General features: G+C 40.4%; 1 protein-coding gene across 1 annotated transcript; it reads left to right on the top strand.

Moving 5' to 3' along the window:
- Positions 1-1,896: 1,896 nt before the first annotated feature.
- On the top strand, positions 1,897-9,927 carry LOC148868455 (protein SMAX1-LIKE 6-like). Its single transcript, XM_088971194.1, has 3 exons — positions 1,897-3,539; positions 6,404-6,650; positions 7,830-9,927. Exons 1-3 carry the CDS (start codon positions 2,338-2,340, stop codon positions 9,753-9,755), a joined length of 3,375 nt encoding a protein of 1,124 aa, XP_088827320.1. The 5' UTR covers positions 1,897-2,337; the 3' UTR covers positions 9,756-9,927.
- The last annotated feature ends 1,658 nt before the right edge of the window (positions 9,928-11,585 follow it).

Here is an 11,585-nt window from a genome sequence, read left to right on the forward strand (position 1 = left end):
AGCCAAGCCAAAAGCTGCTGCTTTTTACCCTTCCAAATGGGCACTAAGTTGAAAGCAGAGTAGTAATTAGTAAACCGTGTGAGCCCCAAAATTGAAGATATTAAAAGTTAGTGGGCTACCAAATGATCTGAACATCTTGACGATTGTGGAGCTGGCTATCTTTTGTCCAACAAAAAATTACACGTCTGCCTAACCTACCCATTAAGCAAAGCCATCATCTAGGCCTACTGGGCCGCAGTCTTGTTGAACAGCCTGCGTTGCCCAAGAATAATTCATACATCCATGATTTTAGATGATTGAGACCCAACAATGAATCCATTCTGCCCAATAGATGATACTGCTTGACAAAATCATTTGAAGCTCATCGAAAAGAAAAGAAAATAAAATAATACATAAAATCAAGTGGTTAAAAATCGCATGACCACGATGGTTTAGGCTTAAGCGATGGGTCCCAATCCGTTAGCATCACCTGACAAGTACGAAAGGCCCATGCCTATGGGCCCCCATTCCCTGTACCACCTTTACTGGGGGCGGCTGCCTTGGGTGTTGGATCTGTCCTGAACTGTATTTGATGCCTCTCCATAATTTATTTCTGTGCTGTCGGACTCGGACCGGTTATCACTAGTAAGACCGTCATGGTGATTGGTCTGGTTCAATCTCTCAGGTCGTAACTGGTAAAATTAAATCATTCTCCTTTTAAATATATAATATATTTAACATCAAATCCGGTTCAGGATCCAGCATCCGGTCCATTCCAGTTCAGGTCTGACAACACCGACTCATTCAAGGTCAGCCCGGCCCACCCAAAGGCGAAGAAGGCATGTCATGAGCTCGCCATGGCCCATATACAACTGACAATAAGCCATACGGCAAGAAAAGGACGCGGTCGGTTGGTCGTGGGTGCTGCACTGCTGCTCAGGACTACGGTCCACGGATACGGGTTAACCTTCCTCTTCTTCCCATCCCTTTTCCAGGGGAGGGGAGTAATTTTGCTGGCTACCATCTTTTACCAAAATACCCTTTATGATCACTTTGCATACCGTCAAATAAGTGGGCCAATCTGGTCAAACAACACCTTGATCATGTTAAAGAATGGGTGAAAAAGAGGAGTGACCAGATGGGATCCTGGATCCTGGACGGGTACATGAACATCTGGGCGAGTGGACTGAAAGACTTTTGCTTTCATTATTAATCATGAATTTGAGGGCAGGTAGAGGCAGACGGAGAGAGACCAGAAAGGGTGGAGAGAATTGAATATAAATCGAATACTGAGGTTCTGTACGCATAAATCCAAATAAGCTGTCACGAGTAAAGAGCTTTTGGGGGGGGGGGGATATGTCCTTGGCCCTTGAGCGCCATAAGAGACGAGATGAAAGCGACGTGAGAAAGTGGCCTCTTCATGGAGGGGGGATACACACATACACACAGGCCACACACACTCCACAGCTCTTCATCATGGTCATGTATTTAGGGGAAAGCTCTCTTTTAATTGGGCTACACCCGTAAGCGGTACGGCGACGGATGATGCACATTACATACCTAAACCTAACTAAGTAACTATCCGATTTAATTTAATGACCAATATGCCCCTAAGCTCTTATCTCCGCAACATGTGTGGGGGACATGGTGGGCATTTCATGAAAAAGAAAAAGAATTTTGCCAAATTCGACGAAAAGGGATGGCAACAAAAACGCATCAATCGAACACCTTTTTTACTTCTACAAAAGTGGGGTTTCGGTGGCGGGGCCACGTAGAGGAGGGATGATCTGGTGCTTTCATTTCATAATATTATTCCAAAATGGTGATGATGAGGGATATGTGTGTGGTGGTGGGTGGGAGGGTTATTCTTCCTTCCACCTTATCACATGCAATCTTTTTCCTTTGAGCGATTGAAACGACGTCTTCCCTCTCCTTTCTTTATCTTTCCGTTCTCTCTCTCTCCACCTGTCCTTCTCTCCAAAAGATTGTTCGAATAAGTGACGGGGTAAAGCTGCCCTTCGCCTTGCCTTTGCCCCCACTAAAATTAAGTGGACACGGCATCGGCATCTCATCCCATCATCCCTGAATAAGAATGATCTCTCTCTCTCTCTCCACAAAGGAGAATTGAGGGATTTTGGGTTTCGGGAGAATCTGTTCTCAGTTTCTCACCATGTGTTTGTTCAACGGCCTGAGAGACGGACCCCACACTCGGAGCAACATCATCATCGTCATCATCATCAACAACAACAACAACAATGCTTCTCCGCTACTTAAATAATTTAAAGGTGATGGAGTCTACTCAATTCGAATTTTTTATTCGCTTGGAGGTTGAGAGTTTTATATTTATGGTCGCCGGCGATGCCGACGCCGGTTAGCGCTGCTAGGCAATGCTTAACTGCCGAGGCTGCACGCGCGCTCGACGAGGCGGTCGGGGTTGCACGCCGCCGCGGTCACGCACAGACCACGTCCCTACATGCCGTTTCCGCCTTCCTTGCCCTGCCATCTTCGGTGCTGCGCGAGGCCTGCGCACGTGTTCGCAGTTCAGTTTACTCGCCTCGCCTTCAGTTCAGAGCTCTCGAGCTATGCTTCGGCGTTGCACTCGATCGTCTTCCTTCCTCCCAAGCTTTAGACGAGCCTCCCGTATCCAACTCTCTTATGGCCGCCATTAGACGCTCTCAAGCGAACCAGAGGAGGCACCCTGAGAGTTTTCATTTGCATCAGCAGCAGCAGCAGCAGCAGCAGCAGCAGCAGTCACCGCTCTCCTGCATCAAGGTTGAGCTTCAGCAGTTGATATTATCGATTCTTGATGACCCGGTTGTCAGTAGGGTCTTCGGGGAAGCCGGTTTCCGTAGCTGTGATATTAAGCTTGCGATTGTTCGCCCACCTCCGCCTCTCGTTCGATATTCTCGATCCCGGTGCCCTCCTCTTTTCTTGAGTAATTTAACTGGGGGTGATTCTGAGCCCGGTCGACGGAGTTTCAGTTTTCCTTTCTCGGGGTTCTCGGGGTTTCCTGGCTATGCGGATGGAAATGAGAACAGTAAGAGAATTGGGGAGGTTCTTGCGAGGAAGAAGAGTAGGAATCCGTTGCTTGTCGGGGTCTGCGCAAACGATGCCCTGCACAGTTTTACAGAATGTGTAGAAAAAAGGAAAGGAGTTTTGCCCGTAGAAATATCTGGTCTGAGCATAATCTGTATCGAGAAGGAGGTCTCAAGGTTTATTACGGAGAATGGGAATGAGGGGTCGCTCGAATTGAGGTTTGAGGAGGTGGGTCGAACAGCCGATAGTTCTTCTGGGTGCGGTGTGGTCGTTAACTTCGGAGACTTGAAGTCATTCGTTGTTGATGACTCGGTGGATGCTGTGAGTCGTGTGGTTTCACAATTGACGAGCTTATTGGAACTTCACCGCGAGAAATTGTGGTTGATGGGGGCAGCAGCGAGTTACGAGACATACCTGAAGTTCCTAACAAAGTTCCCTTCTATAGAGAAAGACTGGGATCTGCAGCTTCTACCCATCACTTCTCTTAGACCCTCCGTCGGAGGATTCTTCCCCCGACCCCACAGGTGGGTAGCCTACCTTGCATTCTGCCTCTCTTTTGTATAGCTGTTTCAAACTTATCTATGTATAACCCATGTATATCAGACTTTTAGTTACTAATATTGTATGGATCAGTCATTTTCATTTATCTTATTAAGCTATCACTTGTGAAACATGAGATCTACATAAATACGACTTATTTTAATGTAATACGGAAAAGGTGACATCTTAGAATTTAGTATCTTGCAGGTATACATTAGTTCTGAAACCGAGAGTCTGCTATTGTTTGATTGCACCTGTTTATTCCTGTTAGTTAAGCTGTGATTGCATCAGTGTGCTAATAAGTAATAACCCTTCACTCCATTATCTAGATGAAGCTTTATAACGTGCCTGCAGTGGATCTTTGTCCTTGGTTACACGTCTTGCTGAAAAGGCAAGATCTTTCTATGGGAAATCTAGGTAAATTGTTTGCAGTGAATTTTTCTCCTTGGTTACACATCGTGCTGAAAAGGCAAGACCTTTCTATGGAAAGTCTAGGAAGTAATTTGGCAGGGAAGGAAGAGGATATTGATCTTATAGGTGTGCTTGGCTGTGCAGATATGGTTCTACCTTCCATTTGGTTCCACCTAAGGGGGGCTTCTAGGCCAATTAAGTTTCCAATTCAACAGCTATAATCAACACATCAATTTTCCTGTAAAAATGTGGTCAGGCACTCAGGTGTGTTTTCAATGTCTCATGATGGTTGTTAATTGATTTTGGTGAGACAGATGAGAGTTAAGGAAACATCAGGAGAAATTTGAAACCCTCATGTCACATTAAGGTTGGAGAAAAATCATGTACAGGACTTGGAGATACAGTTTTTTAAAGAAATGTTATAAACTATACTTCTATGTGTTCTATCTGACAAAAAAAAAAGATATATTGAGAAAATGGAATGATCATGTTCCAACTTCTATGATTTCAAGCCCAAATCTCTGTTGGGGTTATGTAGGATACACATAAAAAAAAAATATATAGGAAGCAACTTTATCATGTTGAGAAGACCATATTAAGTCCATCACTAACTAGTTGGTCAGTACTTATGATGTGGTCACCTAGGTGACTAAGCATTCACTAGATTGTCTAGGTTGACCAACTATTAGTCTTCCTAGTTGATCTAGTCAACTACATTGTTATTTCTAAGTTTTCTTTCCTTGTCTTTATATCTTAATATTTAAATAACATCATATATGCCTTTATTTTGTTATATGCACAGTTGCTTCAAGTAGTTATGATAGGATATGGTTGATTGGTATATAATAAAGAAACAAGGCATAACATGGTAGAATGACAGTGAGAGTTTAGGTCTTCTTTCAATCAGTGCTATGCTGGTATAGAATTGCCACAAAGGAGACCTTATCAAATGGTCAAAGTTGCAGTTTTTATTTGTAAAACAAAGATGATGTTGAAACATAATTTAGTTTTCAAAACTAATGTATTGCCTTGGTGTAAGACTCCATTAACTGAAGAAAGATTTGTCATTCTTATCTAGTCTTTGAACTGGACAAAACTATTACAAGGGTTGAAATTTTAAATTGAAATGAAGGTGCTCAAGGTGTTGTCACCTCAGTAACCACAAGCCAGCCTTGGAAGTTGTCCTTATCTCAAGATGGTTCTGCTTTAAAAAAAACGAAGGCAGTTTTACTCATCTCCTAGATGAGTACACATTTAGTAGTGATTGCTACAGAGATAAATCATTAGAAATGTGATAGAACTAACTTTGTTTTGGGCCCATTGTTTAGCAATGGAGAAGAGAAGTAATATTTTTTATCCTTTTTTTTTTTAATTTGACCATCCACATCTGAAAGATCAATATATTGTTGCAGTAATAAGTCTGGAAGAAAATATAGTCTCATGCTTTTGTAAATCTCAAATGGCATACTATTTCATGCTTTCATTAGTCAAACCACCAAGCAACAATTTTGTAAACTTTTATAAAGAGTTCCTAAAATAATAGGGTAGATTTGGTTGGCTTGGAAGCGTTTTGCTTGAGAATAGATTTTTCTAGGTGTAAATAGGTCTGAAAGGAGAAAAGTGCAGACCATAGAAAATAGGGTTTAGGATTGGGGAATTTTTTAGGTATTAAATATATTGTTTGAGAATTCAAGAATATTCGGATTAAGGTAGTGTCAGAAACATAGAAATAAAAAGGCAACTGTGGTGAGTAAAGGCCATTATCCAATGTTGGTCCCTGCTATCTGGGGTATTAGGAGGAGTGGACTGGATACACACCTAATCGTTGGCATTTTCTTGCACAAAGTGGCTTCTCTTATACTCAAAGGCACAGTCAGCCTGAGATTTTACCATTACACCAAGCAATCACCAAACAAAAGTGGATTAAGGTGTTAAGGTTTCATGTAAAGAGGAATTATTGTCCACTAAAGGGAAGAAATCTTATAGGCATATCATTATCACCCCAAGCTTATGGATCTACGAATGGTTGGTTAATTTGTGTCAGTCAACAACTGATCAAAAAACTATGTGAATCAAGCACAGAATCATTGTATGATGATAAGATCCACATTGGTTGATTTTTCCTTGCTAGTTTTTCTCTTGACCATTGAGAGTACTATTCAGGGAGCCTCTGTTATTTGCTGTGCAGCCAATCATCTCTATCAGGTTATAAATTGAAGATACACTAGGTTGGTGTAAGTCTTCCAGCCAGCAATTTTGTTAACTATTACTTGTTTCCTATGTTAATTATTTGCATCGTACCATTGAATATAATTTCATTTTTTAATGTTTACACTCTCTATGATAGAGTTTCTTGGCACCCATGTCCATCTTTACTTTGCCTTCTGACTATCACTGTCAATTAGATCTCACATTCCATGATTATGCTATCTTACAGTTTGATGGAGTCATTTGTTCCATTTGGTGGATTTTTTCCATCATCATCTGATTTGAAGGGCCCATTAAGCAGCACAAGTGAATCCATGTCCTGTTGTCACTTATGCAATGAGAAGTATGAACAAGAAGTATCTTCTCTTCTGAAGGGGGGAAACACTATTTCAGTTGCAGATCAATACCAATCAAATTTGCCTTCCTGGTTGCAGGCACCTGAACTCAGCACAAGCAAGGGATTGGATGTTGTAAAGGTTCGTATCTCCATTGGAGTTTGCATTAGCTCTCTGTGTGACTTTTGTCAATAATTATACTATTATAGGTGAAAACCTAGGTTCCAGTTTGGAGACTCTGGACTATGATGGTCCACCAATGACTTAATGCTATACCAGGATGTCATGATGACTAGTTCTTCCCTGAGATTTCTTTTCCATAAAATCTTGCCCTAACAGGTGAATTTGCTGAATTGAATGACTTGTTGCTTTGTCTTTCAGTAGATAAAATAATTAAAAGTAAAATATTTCACAGGTATAGTAACCTACTGAACTTCAGCTTCAGCGATTAAGGAGCCCCTGACCTCCTTAATATCTCATTCACCAAAAGACAAAGCAATAAGTTTTTCAGTTCAACCACTTCAGCTGTTATCAAACAGCCCCTTAGTCTACTTTATTTTTATCACCTAATGGAACTAATCCTAGGTTCCTTCCTAACCCTGTCCTTTCTGGTTTTAACACTCATCCATGTCAACATTCACATTTCTGCCATAGCAACTTTTCAGACATGTCTTTTGACTGCCCAACAGTCTACTCCATGCAACATTGTGGCCTTACAACTGTTACACAAAATTTTCTTTTTTAGCCCAAGTGGAATTCACCTATCACACAATATTCCAAATGCATCCCTCCACATTGAGTTATCTCTTGGTCTCCAATCCTAAGTGTACCTTGACTTGCACTCACATTATTATTAAATCCACATTGCATATATTCTGTTTTAGTCCTACTTATTTTAAAACCTCTTGTTTATGAGGTATTTGTCCATAAACCTAATTTTGCATTTAACCCTTTGTTAGCTCCATCAGTTAGTACCACGTCATCAGCAAACAACTGCTCTTTTGCCAAATAGATTCCCCTTTAATACCTCTTGAATCTTCAATAGTTTGTAATCATTTCTCCTTTAAACTTTGCATGCACATAGCTTGCACATGCAGGACCTATCTAGTCTCTCCAAAAAATGCTTCACTAAATTGTTGCCTTAGGTTTTTCCCATTTACACAATCAGAATTATTTTTCTTGCTGTTGCAGATTTAAGGAATTTATTTTACTCGTACCATTTTGGCAATGTTTTACTACAAATTTCCATTCTACATACACAATCTGCACAGATGAGTTTATGAATTTATGTAAAAACCATGTTCCATATTTTCAGTGCAGGCCAAAGATGATGGAACAGTATTGAATGCTAAAATGATGGGTCTGCAAAGGAAATGGAATGATATTTGCCAGCGTCTTCACCAGAGTCATGTAATGCCCAAAGCTGATTCATATCAAGTTGGATCCCAGTCTCTTACAAGCATTGTGAGCTTTCCGTTTGTCCTGGATGGTAAAGAAAGAACTGGGAATCACAACAGTAACAGTACAATTGCATCTCAGAGTGAAAATGGAGGTGAAAATGTTTTTCCTTCCATTTCCATGAACTTTCAAAGAGTTCCTCAACCACAACTGAACATACCAAATATGTCAGTTTCTGAAGCTAAGAGTGAGAGTCTTCTATCCAAACTACAGGTTGCACATTCAAAAGACGTATGCATCCGCACAGAGGGCCTCAGGTCTGCTCCATGCCCCTCATTGAATTGGGACTTGCCTGATGATAATGAATCGCCTTCCTCTGTAACTTCTGTGACAACAGATTTAGGATTAGGAACACTTTATGCATCTAATCAGGAGAGAAAGAAACCAACATCCAGAGCTAATGAGTGTCTGCAGAATGGCTCTAGTTGCCTTCCTGCTGAGCTTGATGCGGTCAATGGGAATGTTTTAATCTCTCCTGCTCGATCTTCATTTTGCACTGCTCCTGATTCGAGGGTGCAGTTTGATCCAAGAGATTTCAAGAATTTGTGGAGAAGTCTCACTGAAAGGGTTGGTAGGCAAGATGAAGCTATATGTGCTATCAGTCAAACTATAACCCGCTGTAGAACAGAAGGTGGAAGGCGCCGTGGCACCGGCTTGAAAGGAGATATATGGTTCAGTTTCCTTGGACTAGACAGAGTTGCAAAGAAGAGAATAGCGTTAGCCCTTGCAGAAATGATATTTGGGAGCAAGGAGAACCTGATTTCCATAGATTTAAGTTCACAAGATGGGACCGTCCATTCAGGAATTGTATATGATCACCAGGAGATGAATGGCTATGATGCAAAGTTCAGGGGGAAGACAGCGACTGATTATATTGCAGGGGAGCTAAGCAAGAAACCCTTGTCAGTTGTCTTCCTTGAAAATGTAGATAAGGCTGATTTTTTGGTCCAGAATAGCTTGTCACAGGCTATTAGGACTGGTAAGTTTTCAGATTCACATGGAAGAGAAATTGGCATCAATAATTCAATCTTTGTGATAGCATCAAGAATTATAAAGGATAATAAGAGCTTCTTTTCTGGGAAGGATTCTGTTAAGTTCTCAGAGGAAAGAATTCTAGGAGCTCAAAGCATGCAAATGCAGTTACTGATTGGATATGCTCCCGGGGGTACTGCAACAAAAAATAATTCAAATGTGTTGGTTACATCAAGAAAAAGTTGTTCTGGCCCATCAATTGTGAATAAGCGCAAACTGAGCAAAACTGGTGACTCTACAGAGCAGTGTGGGACTTTAGGCATGGCCAAACGAATCCACAAAGTGCCAGGTGCATGTTTGGATTTGAATCTTCCTGTAGAAGAGATGGAAGGAAATGACCCAGATTATGGAAGCTGTGACAGTGACTCTATGTCAGAAAACTCAGAAGCCTGGTTGGAAGATTTTCTTGACCAAGTTGATGAAACAGTCATGTTCAAGCCATTTGATTTTGATGCTCTTGCAGACAATATATTGAAAGAGATCAGTGAGAGTTTCAGAAAAGTGATTGGATCCAATAGTCTGCTGGAGATCGATGCAGAAGTCATGGAGCAGATACTTGCAGCTGCTTGGTTATCAGACAAGACAAGAGCAGCAGAGGATTGGGTGGACCAGGTCCTGGGAAGGTGCTTTGCCGAGGCCCAGCAAAGATATAGGTTCTCTGCTCGGTCTGTTCTTAAGCTTGTACATTGTGAGAATGTCTTCATGGAGGAGCAAGCACTTAGTATCCGCCTTCCTTCACGAATAATTCTGAAATAAAATGTCTAAAATGCTTCTGTAATTAGATGTATAATGTAGCTTCTAGCATCTACATGTCTATCAGGTCTGTTGATCCCATGGTTTTATTGGGTTTTTTCAGGCCATGTTTGTCTATTGTATCAATTGCAGTTAAAGATGTACGATTGCTCGTAGTTCATCTCTTAAGTCTTAACCAAATGTTGTCAATTCTCTCACTTTTGACGGGTATAGTAATATATTAGGTAAAAGACTTAAAACATACCCTCAGATTTCAAAAATTGACTTAAAGATGCCCTGACATTTTAAAATGGACTTAAACATTCTTGTTACTTTTAACCCTTTCATTTTCTTAAACAAATTCATTAGTCCGATTTTACTTACTAAACCAAAAGAGGAAAAACCAGCGATTCTCCCCAAGAGACTTGAGTCTGAGGATACTTGAAACATTACAAAATAGATTAAAGTACAACTGACGATTGGCAAATCAAAATGAAAAGAAGATGCTTCCAAGTTCCAACCAAGATATTGTCACCCAGAAACCATGCTGATGAGCTTGTCTTCGAGAGCCAAGTCATTAGTCTTCTTGGTAATGGGCTTACTAACATAATGTTTTTCATTTCTTCCTGCCAACTTTAAAGCATGGGTAGGCTGTATCCTGCCAGCTTTAAATCATGGTCAGGCTGCTGCAACCACTACAACGATCCTATGAATTCTAGAACCAGATTGATTATTTGAGTGTCACTCTTTCAATCAAATGAGTTTTCATGCAGATTTGACCTTGTTCTCTAATTGTTTCATCCTTGTAAATCCAACCCTGGTGCTCAGAAATAGTTTTGGTTTTGGAGACTGTAAGATGGCTTTATGATTCTGCCCAAATAGGATGGCAGTGAAAGCAGAAGGGTATCCCAGACTGACATAACCAACGAATTGTTTCCACCAGATCAATGGCAGAGCTGATATATGGGTGTAGAGGTGTCAATTGGACTGGATTTGGTCCAATCCGATCCAGTCCACTTACAAATAGACTGGACCCAATCCAATCCAAATCTAATACAAACCATTAAAATGTAAATGGACTGGATTGCACCCAATTCAAACTGAACGAAATATCAAAAATTATATAAAAAAAATAAAACATATAAAAAATTACAAAAATATATTAAAATAAAGAAAATCTAAAAATTCCAAAAAATATACCATTTTGGCATTGAAAAAACACTTTTGGGCAGTTGGTGGATGGGGGTTATGGCCTTATGGGTATCTGAATGGGCTACCCCTGTTTGTTTAGCCCCATTAACACACCACCCCAATGTGCAAGCAAGCGTCCGCTTTGTAATAACAATAGATGTGCCATGAGCAAGTTTGGGCAGTTGGTGGATGGACTTTTTTCAGTTACCATAGTTGGTGGATGGACTTTTTTCAGTTACCATAGTTGGTGGATGGACTTGGGTTGAATAAAAAAGGTAAAGGTAAATTATAGATTAGCAAGTAGTGATACTTAGTCCCAAATTTTTCATTTGCAACAAAGACCTCCTAAATTCTTAAATTCCAACATTTTCCTCTTCCCATTAATTAAATTGAAAAATAATTTACTTAAGTTCCCTTTCAAAATTCATATGGACAAGTGATAATGAAAATGGGCAAGAGAAAGAATATTATCTTTTTCTCGCCCACTTTGTTTCTAAACCCTAATCAAATAAAACCCTCACTATAGAAAAGAAGAAAGAAACATAAGGAAAGGATTTATACAAATATATACGAGAAGGGGCAAACGGTCCTACAAATTGAGGAAATGATAGTTTAGAGATTTAAAAATGTTCAACAAACACATGACAGCAACATGAAGCTTTT

Source organism: Nelumbo lutea, chromosome 2 (genome assembly GCF_056320005.1).
Source record: "Nelumbo lutea isolate HS-2025 chromosome 2, American lotus-T2T, whole genome shotgun sequence".
In the NCBI taxonomy this organism is placed as follows: Eukaryota; Viridiplantae; Streptophyta; class Magnoliopsida; order Proteales; family Nelumbonaceae; genus Nelumbo; species Nelumbo lutea.